This window comes from Phyllostomus hastatus, unplaced genomic scaffold, assembly GCF_019186645.2.
Source record: "Phyllostomus hastatus isolate PE091 unplaced genomic scaffold, TTU_PhHast_1.1 phas_contig_159, whole genome shotgun sequence".
Lineage (NCBI taxonomy): Eukaryota > Metazoa > Chordata > Mammalia > Chiroptera > Phyllostomidae > Phyllostomus > Phyllostomus hastatus.
In genome coordinates this window covers 18,115,842-18,134,615 of record NW_025333640.1, presented here as the reverse complement: position 1 = coordinate 18,134,615, position 18,774 = coordinate 18,115,842, and the positions used below count along the sequence as shown (strand labels likewise).

At 34.1% G+C, this 18,774-nt stretch overlaps 1 protein-coding gene and 1 pseudogene across 4 annotated transcripts in view; both read left to right on the top strand.

Annotated features, from left to right (window-relative positions):
- The window catches only part of FSTL5 (follistatin like 5), a 542,283-nt gene that overhangs the window by 271,400 nt on the left and 252,109 nt on the right, over positions 1–18,774 (top strand). For all 4 annotated transcript variants that reach the window (XM_045831808.1, XM_045831806.1, XM_045831807.1 and 1 more), the window contains exon 5: positions 11,189–11,385. In XM_045831808.1, coding sequence (XP_045687764.1) covers positions 11,189–11,385 — 197 coding nt within the window. The remainder of the gene's footprint in view (positions 1–11,188; positions 11,386–18,774) is intronic.
- Positions 5,507–5,940, top strand: LOC123814167 (annotated as a pseudogene).

Below are 18,774 nucleotides of genomic sequence, written 5' to 3'. Positions count from 1 at the left end.
CTGTACTCATTGCGATGGTTATATACTCTGTCTATATAAAAAGAGGAACCGCACATTTGGAGTGGAGGGGTTTTATCTATGTGCCATAAACTGTGGTGAGCTCTTCACATATATAATTTAACCATTTTGAAAATGCATGAATTAGCTTTTAATATCACTATATTGAGTAAGAACTCTAAGGCATAGAAATATCAAATGACTCCTTCACACTTTCCTGACTACTATACAAGTATATTGGAGTTAGGTTTTTAAACCAGGCACCTTAGCTTTTGGTAATTGAGAACAGTCTTTTAATAATACATAGCCTCAATATCCAACCTAATCTAAGGTTCCCCTTTGGACTTTTCATTAGAATTCACAGTAATGACTTCACAGCCCATCACATTGTACCTTAGGAATCTAAATCTCACCCTCCTTTCTACCCCTAAAATTTCTACTTTTTCTCCGTTTTACCCAGTTTAGTAAAAATTGTTTTTTATGTTTATTTATTTATTAACTTCGGTTATTACAACAAAACACTTGCATTTAGCATGCCAGGTCCACTAAAAATTTGGTTCAACTCATCTCTAACGTACTTAAACCTTATGTGTTTGTTTTGTTTTGTTTGTAATTTTAAAAGAAGTCCATCACTGGATTGTATTGTTGTGAGTAAAAACCAATGTCTGTAAAACTTGAGTTTGTTATCACACAGACTCTTGGACCAAACACCTAGAGTTTCTGATTCATAAGCATTGACTGGGGCTTAGAATTTGCATCTGGACCAGAATGTGATACCACGGTAGACTGAGAGTGCATTCTTACAGTGGTTTCACTCACTATGTTCCTATGAATTTTAGTACTTTTAAAAAATCATTTATATGAACATGGTTATTTTTAACCCTGAACAAAATTTTAACAAACAGAATATCTATATTAGATAGAGGTTGATAAACTTTTCATTCTAAGACTGTTGTTTTCTTCTCCATTCATTAGATACATTTCTGTATTTTATAAACTAGAAATAAAAATGTTTGTGGAACAGAGGGCTGTAATCTTGTGTGTTAGCCACCACTGTCTCATGTGGATCCATGTCGCTTGGCAGGCTGTCAGTAGCATAGGCTCGTAGCCAAACTACCTGAAGTTCAAATTCTAGCTCTATCATTTCTGAAACCTTATCCCCCTCATTAAATTACTTAACCTCTATGTGCCACAGTTTTCTGATCCAAAATATAAAACCATAATGATATCTATCTCATTAGGTAGTTTTAGTGTTATATAGAATTTTAAAATATATATATATATCACTTAAATATTTATAATGGAGGATATATATGTTTTAGCTGTTACTTTGATGATGGTATTTATGCTTTACATAATGGAGACTATTATATAATGTAAAGTATTTTCTTGGAGAGGTTAATACCTGATAAGGTATGATGAATTTAACAAACAAACAAGAGTCAAAATGAAATTGAAATCCCACCTTCACATGTTTTGTGTGTGTGTGCGCTGCTTTTATGTTTTTGATTCAACTGTATTTCTGGCAGTCTTATAATTGAAACATTTCTGATAGAAAATCCTTCAAAAATAGTTTATTAATGAAGCAACAAATAGGCTTTGCTATTTATGAGAGAAGTAATTTCCTATTCTTGAGAGCATTGAATTCATTAAAAAATCTATTTGAAATCCTTTAATAAACATAGTACTTACAAAACCGGATCACCCTTTTGTTTTAAAATCCATTTTTTTCTAAAAGTGTTCCATGTACTTTATAATTGAAATGTAATCATCAGAATGAATCAGTTGTTTGGCCAAATATTTATTTCAATTTCTAATTTTGGAGAGGATTTGTCATTTTCATGCAAGAATAGCTAATAGTGCCAGTGTGGTAAAGAGTAGTGTTTTACCTGATTAAAACCAAATTAACATGAACAAACTATTCCAGGAAAATTAAGTGCTGTGCTAAATCTTATTAAGCAGTTCCCAGAATGTTGCAGTGCCCAATTTATAATAATTTTATTATGTGTATGGGCATTTAAATAATTTGAGTGAAATGTAATGGTTACTGTGCATCCTCAGTATGCTTTTGGTACCATGACCCTACTGAACACACAGTATGAAATCTTCGCTGAAAGATACAGAGCAAACAACAATCAATCAGTCAGCTGTCAGGAATTTCAAAGGATCTGATGTAACCACAGTAGACATAAAGAGGTTAGTGGGATGGTGAAGGCGGGACTGCATTACATGTCTCCTTTTGGACTTTGTGTAGAAAGGAATGGTGAGCTATTTGAAAGTTTAGAGCAGAAAAGACACCTGAAAATATTAATGTATAGATTACTTTAACAGTAATTAGATTGAAGCTGGGCAGATTAAAAGCAGAGAGTGTTACAAGTTAGGCAGTAAAGAAATTAATGCTACCATCAAATGAATAATAAAAGTACTCACCTACTAGTAGGATGGATAATTGTAATAGGTATTAAGAATCAAAGATGAAAGACAGTCAATTGAGATTAAGTGAACATTTATCTCATCACCTCCCTAAGACTCTAGTAAAGTGAGAATAACATAATAATGCCATAAAAAGTTGGGCCATTAATGAAAAGAATCTTAAATAGATTTCTCAAAGACATGGACAAGAATAAATTATATTTCTACAATAAACATGCATGATAAAATGCATGGGCAAGCACTAAAATAAGAAAAAAAAAAGAGCATATACATTCCAGATCAGTAACAGATAAAAGATGTGATAAAAACAAAGCAAATAAAATGCATTAAAAAAAGAGAACATATGAAAAGAAGACAATAATGCACACACAGAAAAATTATAGAAACAAGTTCAAATGTATCACTCAAATACCATAATTAACCTAGTCCATTTAGGCCATTATAACAAGATACCATAGTTTGGGCATCTTATACACAGCATTCATTCATTACAATTCCAAAGGCTGGGAAGTTCAAAATCATGTCTCCAGCAGAGTCAGTACTGGTGAGGACTTCTTTGTTTATAGAGAGTATCTTTCTATTTTGTCCTCACATGGCAGAAGTGGTTGGGGATATGTGAGTTATTTCTGACAAGGGAAGTTATGCAATTAATGAGGGCCCACCCTTATGATCTAAGACCCTCCCAAAGACCCTCTCACCTAACATAATTATATTGGGCATCAGGATGTCAACATATGAATTTTAGGGGGACAAAAGCATTCACACCACAGCAATTATAAATATGAATGAACAAATCTTACCAATTAAAAAAGAATGTCAGATTTCTAAAACACATTAAGATTAAAAGAGCATCATTTATATGATAGCAATATCTTTATCATCTCTTCTTATCCTGCACCACATTCTCCCAAATTATATATGCCTTCCTTAACATTTAACCTCAAACTGCAGTCAATTACTGAAACAACTTCACAAGAAATCTTGGGATTAATTCCATTCTTTAATAACATAATTTCATACTTTTTTATAAAGACTAGAATTTGTTCTGATCAAGTAGTAGAGGTAGAGGAGCTTTTAACTATTTTAAAAGGAGGTTTAGAAAATATGTATATTTTTCATTTTGGTGGAAGTATATAGAGTTTCCTTCCACACTTTATTTATGTAAAAAATTTTCTTGCTTCTATTTTTCAAATTTCAAAAGTTGATATTTCTTTGGTATATCTTGCTTTTTCTTTGGAGTACACATTCAAGTAGAAGAGATGACCACTGTAGCACCTAAGCACAGTCACTGAGGCTTGTGCATGGAACAACTAAATATCCCTTGGGCATCAAATCTGACTTAGTCTTCAAGAAATAGGTAGGAACTTGAAATGGAAATCCCTAACATATTACTTATTAGGTATCTCTCTTTGAAGTTTTCAAGCTTCTTATACAAAAACCTTCAAAATGTATCTTCTATTAGACTACAGCCACAAATATTTGAAATTCTTATGTTCATATTTAAATAACAATTTGTCATTGTTTTATTACTCCTTTATCCTATAATCTCATAGAATGATATCTGCAATAAAATGTAATATACTGATAAATTATCCATTTTCTCTATGAGATAATATTTTGGTTAAGACAAATCTATCAAAGATTGAATTAAGTAAGCATTAAGATGGAAAGATATTACTTTTTCAAAACCATCAGATGTCTTTAAGATTAATAATCATACACAGCCTAATAAAATGATTAAAGAAGAAGAATTTGAACTTTCTTAATATATTTATATTGGTATCATTCAAAATTAGTATTATGAGATGAAAAACAGATATTTATAAGATCATACAGTAAACAAAAATACCAATGTTTTATTATTTCCTGAAGACCCAACATTTTGATTGGTTGGGTTCAAAAGAACCTTCAAATTACTACACACTTCTAAAAGGGTCCTTAGACTTCACTGCACCTTCTCATGAATTAAGAAAGGCACTCACCAAGTGGACACAACTCAGTACAAAACTTTGTAGGCAAATATTGTCTTTGTGGAAAGAAGAAAGCACTGTTTGATGAATACACACCTACTGTAGGGAGCCTGGCTGGAAAAGCGAGGTGCACATAATTGTCACCCCACTCCTTGCCTTTGCCAGGTGCCTCTGTGCACTGAGCAACAGAGGACAACCTTGCCTTTATTGTTTTGCACTAGACACCACTTTTGTATTTTGCTTTACACTGGCTTTCTATTATGAATTCAAACAAGGACCTTTTTCATGAGCATCCAATTTTTGTACCATTATTTGCATTGCTTTATCATAATGTTTCGTATCTAGTGTAAAGAGATTAGCCAATGATGTTTAAAATCATGATTAAAGTAGCATGAACAATACTGCTTTTCATAGTTGTTTCACTAGAAAAGAAGTATCTAATAGACAACACTACCAAAGACATAGGTAAAAGGAAATGGTGTCATTATTTTGTCATAATATTCAAGTTAAAAAGGTGCTATTTTCATAGTTTCCATTTTTCTCATTCATAGCATATGTTTTGGGGAAACATTCTGGAGACAGTACACTCAACACTGCTGATCGATTCCCTTTCTTACCTGGTCACGGCACCCTGAAGTATGGACAAGCCTGTGGCTGGTTCGATATGGGATGCAGGACTGGGTCTCTAGCACAACTCCATCCTTCTGGAACTCTTCCAAGTTGAGAAACCGAATAGACAGCTATGTGAAGCGTGATCTGAAATTATATTTTATTTTAATGAGGCTTCAAATCATTCCTAAATGATCTTCCCCAGACTTGGTCTCATTATAACAAAGAAAAATTTGGCACTTGATTTGTGGAAAAATCTTAATTATTTTAAAAGTCCAAGGAAGTATAGTTTTTAAAGTAGTCCAAAAAAGCCAGAAAAATTGTATCGTAGAATGAACAAAGGAAAGGAGGAGAAGAAAAATATCTCTTGTAAAATATAGTCATTTATTGACTTAAAAAATTCTCTGTAGAGGAACCTTGTTCTCTGCCTTTCCTTGTGTTGTCTGCGGACGCTGCCCTGCTCTTGTGAGCCTGCAGTCTGCTCTCTGTGGAGCACCATGACTTCAATTAAGTTGCAGAGTTCTGATGGAGCGATATTTGAATTGATGTTGAAATTGCCAAATAATCTGTGACTATCAAGACCATGCTAGAAGATTTGGGAATGGATGGTGAAGGCAATGATGACCCAGTTCCTCTAGCAAATGTTAATGCAGCAATATTAAAAATGGTCATTCAGTGGTGCACCAACCACAAGGATGACCCTCCTCCTCCTAAGGATGATGAGAACAAGGAAAAACGAACTGATGATATCCCTGGGTGGGACCAAGAATACCTGAAAGTTGACCAAGGGACACTTTTTGAACTTATTCTGGCTGCAAACTATTTAGACATCAAAGGTTCACTTGATGTTACATGCAAGACTGTTGCCAATATGATCAAGGGGAAAACTCCTGAGGAGATTCGTAAGACCTTCTTCAAAAATGACTGCTGAAAGAAGAGGAAGCCCAGGTACGCAAAGAGAGCCACTGGTGCGAAGAGAAGTGAAATGTTGTGCCTGACACTGTAACACTGTAAGGATTGGTCCAAATACTACTTGCACTACTCAGTTTATAATTGTCAATATCAGACAAACAGTAGACAAATGCAGCAGCAAATCAACTGTATTAGCAGAGTACTGTCCTCACTCCATGTGTAGTTTGGGTGCAGACTCCAAACCTGTGGCTGAGTTTCTTCCAGTATGATCAAAAAGTTTTTCTCTTTGCTCTAAATAAAACTGAATTGTGGGTTCTCTAAAAAAAAATCTCTGTAAAACATAAATGAGTTATCCCTATACAAATATTAGAATAGTGAAACTCAGAACATTGAAGACATTAAATGCTGGTGAGGATATGGAGTGACAGGAACGCTCATACATTGCTGATGGGAATACAAAATTGTATGGCCACTTTGGAAGACATGTTAGCAGTTTTATACAAAACTAAATACAGTCTTAACACATACTCCGGTAATTACACTCATTGGCATTTACCCAAAGGAGCTGAAAAGTGGTATCTGTACATGTGTTTGTACCAGTAAATTTCCAGAATTAGAATAATATCTGAAGCATAGGTTTACATTAATTTTATGCATAAAATTAGTTTGTAGTATACTTTTTAATAAGAGCATTGAAGTAAAGTTCATGTAACACAAAACAATTACAACCACCCTTATCACTTTGGTATTTAAATAGATGTTTCAGTTAAATTTTGTTTTAATTTTGTTCAGACTACTTTTAAAGAAGATCATTTTAACCCTGTCTGGTGTGGCTCATTGGATTGAGTGTCGGCCTGCTAACCAAAGGATCGCCTGTTCGATTCCTAGTCAGGGTCCTTGCCTGGGTTACTCTCCAGGTTCACAGTAGGAGCACGGAAGAGGCAACCACACATTGGTATTTTTCTCCCTCTCCCCCTCCCTTCTCCTCTCTCCAAAAATAAATAAATAAAATCTTTTTAAAAAAGAAGATAATTTTAATTGCTTCATACACACAGTTTAACAACTTACAACTTAATATGAATATAGTAGTTTCCATGTTGAATTTGACTTGTATAAACTTATTAAATCTATATACAAATTTTTGACATATTACTTTATATAAGCACAAAGTATTTTCATAAAAGTACATAGAAGGAAAGATACATAAAATAATCCTTTTAGCAATTATGGAATGGTTTGAGGAAAAAGTAGTTTCAATATACATTCTAATCATGAATAGAGTTGACCCTAAAATAAAAGCACTCAATTTTTATTCTTTGAATTTTTAAGATTTTAACTTATATAAGAATAAAATTAATCAAACTCTAACTGTAAATGTTAAAAGAGAAAAATGGTATTCTTATATACTTAGATTTGAATATACTTGTGTTGAGAGGAAGTGGTACTTTTTACCGATGGATGTGAGGGAAGGATAAAAGTGTAATTTCAAAAAGATAGAAACAAATGACAGCCTTTGAAAAATGTAATAGTAAGCCTAATTGATATAATCTATACTTTTGAGCACTATGTACTCAAAGCTGATAAGGTTGCACTGTCAGATACATAAAAATGCAATTATCCTCAGTTCCATGGAGACTTGGAGGGGTACTGCTGTCTGCACAGGTTAGGGTCATTTGAAGGTCAGAGTCTCTGCATCTACCCAGGCCACACAAGGCCAAATGGATTTTAACTCCCTTTACAGAATGACTCTGAGTTGAGAGTCAGCACAGCAGCAGCGTCATAGGGAGAAAGATGATGTAGATACTGCCACATAGGGACCTCTTTTGTCTCATTCCCAGGGCCTAGGACTGGGTCAGCAGAGAGGGTTTCTTCCTGCTCTCCCGAAGCAGGAAGCGAACCAGGACAGTCTTTGTTTCCCTTAGCTACACTAATCTAGCACAGCCCTTGATTAAGTGTTGAGAAAGGAATCCTACCAAAGCACTCTAATAAACAAACAAAAATTTCTTACCTTCCCGCTTGATGTCATTCTCGCCTGAGGCCATGCTGTCTAAATATCTGTTCTTCTTCACTGATAACATGGGTTCTTTTTCTTTAACATTGAAACTTATTGAAGGGTAGTAACTATTTAATATTTCCAAATCCTCACTTTGTTTTTACTCTTTAACCCATTGTAGAATTGTGCTGAGTGTATTCACTAAAATTATCCTTTAAAGTGACCTCTGGCCTCTAATTTAAGCAATGTAATGGGCATGTTTTATTGTTTATCTTCCATTCTGTAACGACTCTGTTCCCAGGGGGGACATTCCATCATACCGTCTTTCTTGAAAAGTTCTTTTCCCATTAGTTTCCTCCTCCTCAGTACTCTCTCAAAGCTTTCTTCCTTCTCAAATACTGCTTTTTCTTTTCTAGTTCTGCTTTCTATACCTGTAATTTAAGATGCCATATTGCTTTGAGTTTATTATATTTATTTTTCACTTTACAAATTATCCTTGGACAAACTTACTGAATTTATGTGTAAGTTGATTTTAAAGCTGAGTTCTGAAGACGAGTGGAGAATAAATAATAGAAAAGATATTGCCTGTGTGTAAAAATTGCTCTGTTTCCTTCTAGCTCCACAACTTTGAACAAATTATATAATCTCTGTTCCTTGGTTCATCATCTTTAAAATGGTGATAATTGTATTGTCTTTTTGGAGTGGTGTGAGGGTTAAGTGATTTAATGGGTACAAAGTTCCTGGTACATAGGAAGCTTGCATTATATGCAATTTATTATTAATAACAGGTGTACACATTTGTTACTTTAAAATATGTGACACATTTTTATTAAAATTGTAAGTTAAACAGCTTTACATAATTTTATTATGCTTATTATACATTTCCAGAAAATATGTATGCCTTCAATTCAAAGCTCTTTTTTTTCTTTTCTTTTTTTTAAGGTAATTTTTCACTTGCCTTGATGAAAGATTTTTTCTCTTTTTTTTCTTTTTTTCTGTTTTACATTGCCAACAATTCCTCAAATGCTTAGACTTAGGAAATTTACAATTTAGAAATGAAAAATATTAATAGCATCATGGTCATCCCATTATTTGATTAGACTAAAATTAGAGTGCAATAACCCAAACTGTATTCCCTAAATTTAAATTTTAGTTAAAATGTTTCCAGCATTTAAATTCTCTTTTTCATCCACCTGTCATCGACATTCTGATCTTCTTATCGCCTATGATCACAGGTCAGCGCCTCCAAACTCAAAGCCCATCCTCTCCCTATTAGCCAAATGAAAAGACATACAAATCCAAGGTCAAGTACAGAAATTCTGGGTGGGGCTGCTGGACTGTTCTATTATCTTTTTTTCTCATTTTTCATCACACATTTCTCTCTCTTCTTAAAGCACACCCACATGTGCACACATGCACACACATCATTTGTGCATGTACACACACCTACACATGTTTGAAGGCTCCTTTGTGCTGCTTTCATGGAAACCAGAATTGCTACCTATTATTCTGGATTTTATTACTCCTCTCCTTTGTTAGTGATTTCTTTGATATTATAAAAACATATTCTTGTTAGTGTTCTTTACTGAAAACAGAATAATGCAAAACTGACTTAATCTTCAGCACTGAGTTTACATTTTATTGTAAAAAAAAAGAAATTCTTGACAGTTTTGCTAAACAGTAAAATTGATGAACCACAGTGGTTATTTCAGTCTTTGAAAAATAGGATAGTCTCTCATCACTCTAGCGGAGGTTGTTTTCTGTCTTAAAAGGGAATGAAAATCAAATACTGCTTTTCAACCCAGGCTTCTTAGAAATCTTAAATTTTAAAGAAATTTAAAATTCTTTAGAAATCTTTTAAAGTTATAGATTTTGTCAAATTCTAATTGTCCAACTTGACCACAATTATAAAGTTAGCTTTTTTCCTAAAAATATGTGAAAACTCTTCAGGTACTAAAATAGCAACTTTGTGTTTCATTTATAAATATATTTGACACTGTATTTTCTGTGCTATAGTTTATATCACATTTACTTTAATGGTATACAATTCATTTCAATGCACTGTTTATAAAGACATCACTATATGAGTCCATTATAATTAAAATCCTTCATAAAATAATCATGTAAAGATTTTAGAACAATTGCAATTATTTCTAAAGACATTAAGCCAAGCAATTATTTTCATTAACTGTGTGTGATGTTCCCACTACTCTAATGGTTATTTGCAGGAGGTATGGAAAATATGTAATGCACTGTTACTTCAATAAACTTATACTTCCGTTGTGGAGGTGAAATTTGAAAAGTTAAATCTTTAAGATACGATATGCAAATATATATCATGTTATATACTAAGTGCTCTAAAAGGTGAGATAAATGGATACTGGAAAATAAGTAAGGACTTTCAGAAGAATACAAGTATGAACTTAGTGACGTTATAATAGAATTAATAAAAAAATTTTTAAGAAGGTGGACGACTGTAATTGAACAACAATAAAAAATATGAAATGTCAAAGAATGTAAATACACACATACTAAACTTCTTCAAAACAAACCCAAATGTAAAAGAATACTTCCAATTAAAAATATGCTGTAGTATTTTGGAGCCAGATATATACAAGTTTAAGTGCAAAATTCATCACCATCCACCCTTTGTCTTGAGTAAGCCTTTCCATCTTCCTGTGCCTCACGTTCAAAATCTGTGAAACCAGCTCTGATTGGTGAAGCTCAGTGCATTGGGCATTGTCCCAGGGACCGAAGGGTCGCCAGTTTGATTCGAGGTGAAGGCACATGTCTGGGTTGTGGGCTGGGTCCCATTGGGGGAGTGAGAGAAGCAACCCATCGATGTTTCTCTTCTTCTCTTTCTACCTCCTTTCCCTTCTCTCTAAAGGCAAATAAATAAAATATTTTTAAAATTCTGTGAAACTATCAATATAGGGATGTATTGTGAGAATTCAAACTAAGATAATGTATTTAAGCACTGGAGCTAATTAGAGCCATCATGTGTTTCTATGTCCCTCATAGAACCAATGGCTTTGGCATAGAGGAAATACACAGTAAATATATTGTCATTAGATTTGGTAAGATGAAAATTTTCTCTCCTGCCATAAAAATAACCCATTTTTTCCTTGCACAAGTTTAAAATATGCAACAGAGAAACATAAAAATTATGTACAAAGTTTGATATCTATAAGATACCTGTTTGTAAACATTAATAAAATAAATGACTCATTTTTGACAATATTGCTTTGAAAATAACTTAGTTCTTTTGTTACAGGAGAGAACTGCAAGGCTCCTGAATACAGCAAGATGAAAAGCATGCTTTTAGATTTGCAAAATCAAAAAGATATTACACAAGAAAATGAAAACCCTAATGATGATGATGCATCTCGGAAGAAATTTTTGGTGGATCAAATGTTTAAATATTTTGATGCCGACAGTAATGGACTTATAGATATTAATGAACTAACTCAGGTATGGCTGGTAATTAAATTAAGAGACTTATTTAAATATAACCCATACAAAATATTTATATTCATGTGATCTTATTGTATATTAATAAAATGTATATTTAATCTATATTATTTGAGAGGGTGGACATACAATATTTTTTAGAGTAAAACTTGACTGCTGTATAAGCAATGCTAATTTCAAGTAACTATGTTACATTTTACAGTTTTGAAAAAGAGTAGCTGACAGGTGCCTATACTTTAAATATATAAAAGAATTACCAGCTTTATTTTATTACATTTATAAGATATCTTCAGGTATATTCTGGAGACTTTGTAATGTATAATTTTCGGTAAGTCAGTAAAACCTTGTTTATTTAGTATTCAAGGAAACTACTGACCAGCAATTGAGCACTTATATAACATAATGTAAAAAAAATTGATTTAAGAGGATATTGAATCATGAATATATTCCAGTACTTTTTCAATAATCAAGGATCAATGATAAAATATTTAATTTTTATTTAATATTAAGTCCCCATTATTAAATTTCATTTTTTTGAAAATTGTCTCCTAAATGATACCTGTAAAAAACTTGTTATTAAAGACAACATATTAATAAACAAAAGCTGTTTATGTGGGCCATTTGCAAAAATAGAAATACTTTTATGTGCATGTCACTGAGACAGATGGACCAGTTGAAGTAAATGTGAGAGCCAGATTACAGAATCTAAACCAAGTCTAGATAGTCCTGGAAATGTAAAATAAGGGACACATGACTTCTCCAGAAATACATGCAGGTTTCAGTTTGGTTTTTTTTAATATTTTATTTATTTATTTTAGAGAGGGAAGGGAGGGAGAAAGAGAGAGAGAGAGAGACATCAATGTGCGGTTGCTGGGGGTCATGGCCTGCAACCCAGGCATGTACCCTGACTGGGAATCGAACCTGTGACACTTTCGTTCACAGCCCGCACTCAATCCACTGAGCTACGCCAGCCAGGGCTGGTTTCAGGTTTTTATTAGAGAAAAAAAGCCAGTCTAGAGTGACTAGGAAAATGATGATAGTACTAAAGAATTTTGCTGACTTATCCTTATGTTGTATCTTGAGGTATAGTTTGCTGCTATGTATGGCAGTTAATTTAGTTTTCAAAAAAATCAATAGTCTATTTCCATAACATTATACCATTCATCTTTTATGGTTTATTTTATGGCTTATTTAAAAAAATCTGACATTACAGAATATTGGCCCTATCATGCAAGTATTTCCAAGTTTTAGAACAGTGTAACTTAATTTGGAGACTTCATATTAATGTGACCTTGTGAGCAAATTGACTATAGTTCTTGCCATTCCAGTTAATTAAAATCTATATCATTTTCATTATCTTTTAAATTCAGCCTACATTTATTGAGTAGTTACTAAGTCCCAGGCACTAGGATTTAAGCAACTGAATTCTGGAATTTTAGGGTAAAAATAGAAAAATGTAATTAAGGTATCTGTGATGTTATATACCTTATGATTTATTTTTCAAGAATGAAACTTTGGAATTTTATCTTCATAGTAAAATAAGAAATGACTACATTAAAATGAATTTATAATTAAGACACCACCTTAATCTGTGTGTGCCTGACATTTGAATGTATTGTGCTTTCGTTTTTGTTTTTTACTTCTTATTTTTTATTTTTATTGTATTTTTAGTTTTTATTAACATTTCCACCACTGCAAGTATTCATTGGGTACCAAATGTGAACTGACCAAATCTATGTACTATTATAATACTCACATCTAAATGCAAAAGAGAAATCGCTAATCATTATAGAATGGCAGTGGCAGCCTTTCGCTTCTACCTGTTTGAAGTTTGTGCCACATTCACATTTGTATTAGTTTCCTAGGATGGTCATAACAAAATATGGCAAACTGGGTGGCCAAAGCAACCTCTCTCTCAGTCTCTTGAAGTCCAAAATCAAGGTATTAGCAGGCCCATGCTCCCTCTGAAGCCTTAAGGGGAAAAGTTTTCCTTGTTTCTTTCAGCTTCCTTGTTTCTATAGCGGTGGGCATCCCTTGGCTTATACACACATCACTAATCTCTGCTTTCATAGTCACATTGCCTCTGTGTATCTGTCTTTACATCATTGTGCCTCTTCTAACAAGGGCACCAGTCAGCCCTGGCCAGAGTAACTCAGTTGGAGCATGGACCAGTAGAATGAGAGGTCATAGGTTTGATATCTGGTCAAGGCACATACTAGGTTGCAGGTCTGGTCTCCAATCTGGATGTGTAGAACGGCAACTGATTGATATTTCTCCTCTCTCTCTCTATCTCCCTCTCTCTCCCTCTCCCTCTCTAAGCAATGAAAAAAAATGTTCTCGGGTGAAGATGACAAAAGGACCCCAGTAATACTGGAAAATGTGCACTCTATTCCAGCGTGACCTCATCTTAAGTTACCTAGTTCCATCTTTAACAACCCCAAGTCAAAAACGGTCCCATTATGAGGTCCTGGGGGTTAAGACTTTAAAATATCTTTTGGAAGGACACAATTCAACCACTGAAAAAGCTCATATGCTTTAAAGTTTAGTTTAGTTTTTTTACCTTTGATTGGAACTTGCTTTATGTCTGAAAAGTGTCCTTCAAGTTCATCTGAAAGTTAGGATGTGAGAGCAGTAATTATCTTCAGAAGTCCATTGATATCTTGGCCACCCATGAGGTGCCTGCAAGGCAGGATCTGGGGAGGTAGTGTTTACTGACTTCCTTCTGCACACATTCCACTCTTTCCTTCCCCACTGTACAGTGGAAATGCTAGTATTTCATCTGTCAGCAATCAACTATGAAAAAAGCAGAAGGTTATAATAGGCATCGTGGAGGAGATAAAATAAATTTCTAGCTATTCATAGCACAGTTATTGTTTTTGACTTGTGTATTTTTTTAAGATTTTATTTATTTATTTATTTTTAGGGAGGGAAGTGGGGGGGAGAGAGAGAGAGAGAGAGAGAGAGAGAAACATCAATGTGCGGTTGTTGGGGGTTATGGCCTGCCACCCAGGAATGTACCCTAGCTGGGAATCGAACCTGGGACACTTTGGTTCCCAGCCCGCGCTCAATCCACTAAGCTACGCCAGCCAGGGCTGACTTGTGTATTTTTAAGTTACAAGTGCTTTTTGAGAATCTATATGTTGTGTTATAACCAATAATACATATGCATTTTACTCATAAACTTGGAAACATATATCATAATTTAATATGAAATTTGCAACTAATTTAACTTCAAGTAAAGAAGGAAATGATCTTAATGGTGGCTGTTAATAATTTACAACCTATTATTAGCAGAAAATGTAACATGTAACCTAAGATACTGCCAATGACAAGTAAAAATTAAAGAACATGATTTGGCTTTGAAGCTTTTTAAGTATAGCATGAAAACTGACTATACACATTCTATTCTTATGTGACATAATGAATCTATATGCTAGGGTTGCTCCTGCAGGTTTCCAAGTAAATTAGAACCTAGAGGCCTGTCTAGTTGAGAGGAAAAAGACACAATAAAAAGCAGTTGATAAAGGGAGTAGAATCTTTAGTGTCAGGGTTAATGACTTGTCGTAGCAAGAAAATATTTGCTAGTATACACTGATCAGGTATAGAAACAGATCCAGCCCATCCACCCCTTCACCACTCCAGCTTAATGGGACTGCCGACGCCGAGCACTTAGTCCTCCAGTCGGAGGCTGGTTGTTGTGCGTTGCAAATGTCCAACAGCTAAATGCAAGTTTATCACAAAGTAAAATTTTGGACTTTCAAAAGCCTTGTGTTTTAGGAAGCTGATAAAATTGATGTTTGAACACTGTTAGATTTGCCATTGATAATTGAGGATTCGGTAGAGTTTAAGCAGGTAACTAACAACTGAAGTGAAATCAACAAAGGTTGAGATGGAATATGCATTTCAAAAGGCCAAAAGAGAATGTTGAAATAGCAAAGGACTGAGTGGCTTTAAATTGACAAAGTCCTGGAATATTTTTCAAAAATGTTTTCTTTTTTATGGTCATGGCATAATGCTTAAGAACTTTGACTATAAAACTTGAGTTCAAACCCTGGCTGGCGTAGCTCAGTGGATTGAGTGCGGGCTGGGAACCAAAGTGTCCCAGGTTCGATTCCCAGCCAGGGTACATGCCTGGGTTGCAGGCCATGACCCCCAGCAACCGCACATTGATGTTTCTCTCTCTCTCTCCCTCTCTCTCTCTCTCTCTCTCTCTCCCTCCCTGCCTTCCCTCCCTAAAAATAAATAAGTAAAAATCTTAAAAAAAAAACTTGAGTTCAGATCACATCTTTAGTACTTACCTTTGTGACTTTTGGCAAGTTACTTAAACTCTATGTCTCAGTTTCTTTTTCTATAGATTTGCAATGATAATAGTACCTAGTACATAAATTTGATGTGATATTTACATTATTTAGAACATGTAAGATTCCTAGAAACATAGCTAGCACATAGAAAGCATGGTGTCATATTTTGCCACAATTATATGTTCAAATCTAACATTTGTGAGGATGCTATGATGACAATGAAAATGAAGAAGGCCCCTGTGTCTGGATTAGTGGATGAGTAATTGCTCAGTATTTCCATTATGCTCAGCTTTTGCACCTTTTTAATGCTTAGAGTAGAATAGCAGGTGAGAACAAACCAAATATCATTAGGTAGCAGTTATTATGACTCAAAATCTATATACACATTATTAAACATGAAAAAAGTTTTGATACCAAGTTTTAAAATGAAAAAAAAATTATCTTATAAAAGAGGAGAAATGGTTTTGATTATTCCAAGAAATTAGAAAAAATAAATGATTACATGTTATGGTATTTATTTTGTTCATGTCATTTGAAGTACCCACCTACTTATCTTATAAAGCTAGCATGAGTGTAGTTAAATCACAAATTATATCCTAGAAAAAGGTAAATATTGTTGTTCTGCAGCCTGCAATGTTGGACACTTTTCCTAGAGTATATAGTGTCTTCAATTTTACACATATAATGTTAAATTGAAGTGAACATAAAAAAGAATCTCATATATATATTTATTTTGAGATGATATATGTTACACTAAAATATCTCTATATATCAATATGTCAAATACCTATTTTAATGCAGTTTTTCTTTCCCACAAAATTAAGTTATGAGAAATAAAAAATATTATAGTAACTGAGTTAAGTAACAGTAGTAGTAATAGTAATAGTAATGATACTACCATTATATTAAAGTACAATATCTGTTGGATGTAGTAATAACTGTTGTTGGTTTTCACCTTTTCACTTTTCTCTTAGTTATAAACACAACACACATATGCAAATATTCATTTGCAAAAAGCAATGTGGACCTCATTGAAGATATCTAAGGGAGGCAGAGGTTGGGTTTACATCACACATTCCATGAATCACAAATTAAAATAGTTTCGAAGAAGCCCTTGTGCACTTTTCCCTTCCTTCAGCTAGGTCCACGGTGTGCCTTGCATTTCCTGTACCATGGGTGTGTCCCCAAGTTGATCTCTCAACTCCAATCCCTCCATTTTATCTGGGACTCCAAATTCTTTATTTAAAACAGTACAATTCAAATTTAGATTTTCTTCCTCAACTTGCATAACTAAAGATATCACTTTTCACAATTGCCAACATTTACCCTTATTAAAAACTAATGGCAAGTTACAGAATATCTGAAACCAATATCTGTCACATTGTTGCCCAAGGGAGAACCATATCCTCAGTCCCCGAGACCAGCGGAATTCCCCAGCCTCTGTCTTCTGACATATTTTGTATGCCTTTAGAACACAGTAAAACCCCGTATCTCTCACACTCCTCAGTATGTACCAGGCTCACTTTCACCCCTCGGCTGATAATTTCTGTCTCCCCAAAGGACATAGAGTTGGCTAGTAGCATGAAGTGGGATATCAAATTTGTTTTTTTATAGAAATAAACAGATTATTGTCGTCTCTACTTTCATATGTCTCTATGTCTCTACTTTACTATGTGACCAAGATGAGATTTCAATCACATTTTAAATGTTTTTAGTGCACTTTTGTTTTTAAATGTCTATACTCTCTTTACTGAAAATAGGTAGATGGACATTTTATTTAGTTCTAGGAAGCCCTATATCTTTTCTTGAATCTGTGCTGTATTGCATGGATCCCATTCAAAATGAAGATGTTGAACTGAATCATCTCTGCCAGTAACCAACTCTGTATGTTAAAGACAAACCCAAATGTTCTGGCTTTTCCTGAGGGCCATTCTGATAAGGTGTGAAAAATTGCTTATATGGTGTTCTACATTACTTCTACTCTCTAAATCTAAATAGGTATCTGAGGTTCATTTATGCTATCTGGATCTCTCTGTGTCCTCTCAAATTGTATTCTCCAACAGTAAGAATTCAGCACTCTCGGTCTACTGTGAAATCCGAGCTTTAATAACACTTGCTTCAGTGGAAATTGTTCTTGTAGCAATATATTCTAAATTGGTTGAATTTTTCAGTGCATGTCTCATAGAATAATAGCTCACTGTAAAAGTCTCAACAGACATTTAAAGAATTTTCTTTCTTTGAAGCATGGTCACAGACTTGACCAGGGCATCCTGGTGTCTCCCTAAGTGGTGTATATATGACAGGGTAGGCCAGCACTCAGCTCCATAATAGCGCATTTGCGGTCTTAAGAACATATAATATTCCTAAAATAGGTCTGAAATCAAGATTGTAGGATGATGTGATCTAAGCTATGAACAAGATCTTCCTGGGAGGCTGGCTTGTAGGAAAAGTTCATTGGAAGAGAAAAAGTTAATGATTGTTCATTGTGAAAGGAAGCAGAGAACTCTTCTGCATCATTTATTCACATGGATATTACAGTCACTGGGAATATTGAAAGAGTAAGTAAAAGTGGACAGAAATATCGTGAATCAGAAGCTTTATCCATTCATGAATTATGGAGTGAGAACAGGAGAGAATCATGTAGCTGAAATTCAAAGAGTAGATCCCATCCATCCATCTATCTATCTATCTATCTATCTATCTATCTACCTATCTATGTGGTGTAGACTGGTTTGCAAAGAGGAAATAATCAAGGAATGCCAATAGGGATGCATATAGTTATTTATCATCTTTGCACTGGGATAGAATGGGTCTGAGAGAAAATTATCCTCCAATTGTTAAAGTTATTGGACAAATGGTTTTCTTAAGAGACAGCCAGAACTTTTTAAAAGTCAGTATGGTGAAGAACATGTTTTTTATAAGAAATAGAAAGCAAAAAAGAATTTCCTGATCAAAGAGCTGTATTCCCAGAGGGCACTTTGGTGGGTTTGAGTTGGAAAGGAATAGAAATTGTGTCAGATTGGGAAATGTATACAGCCATAGGAGCAGATTTGGATTTTGTAGGGTCTCAGAGGTCAGCCAGGGTATG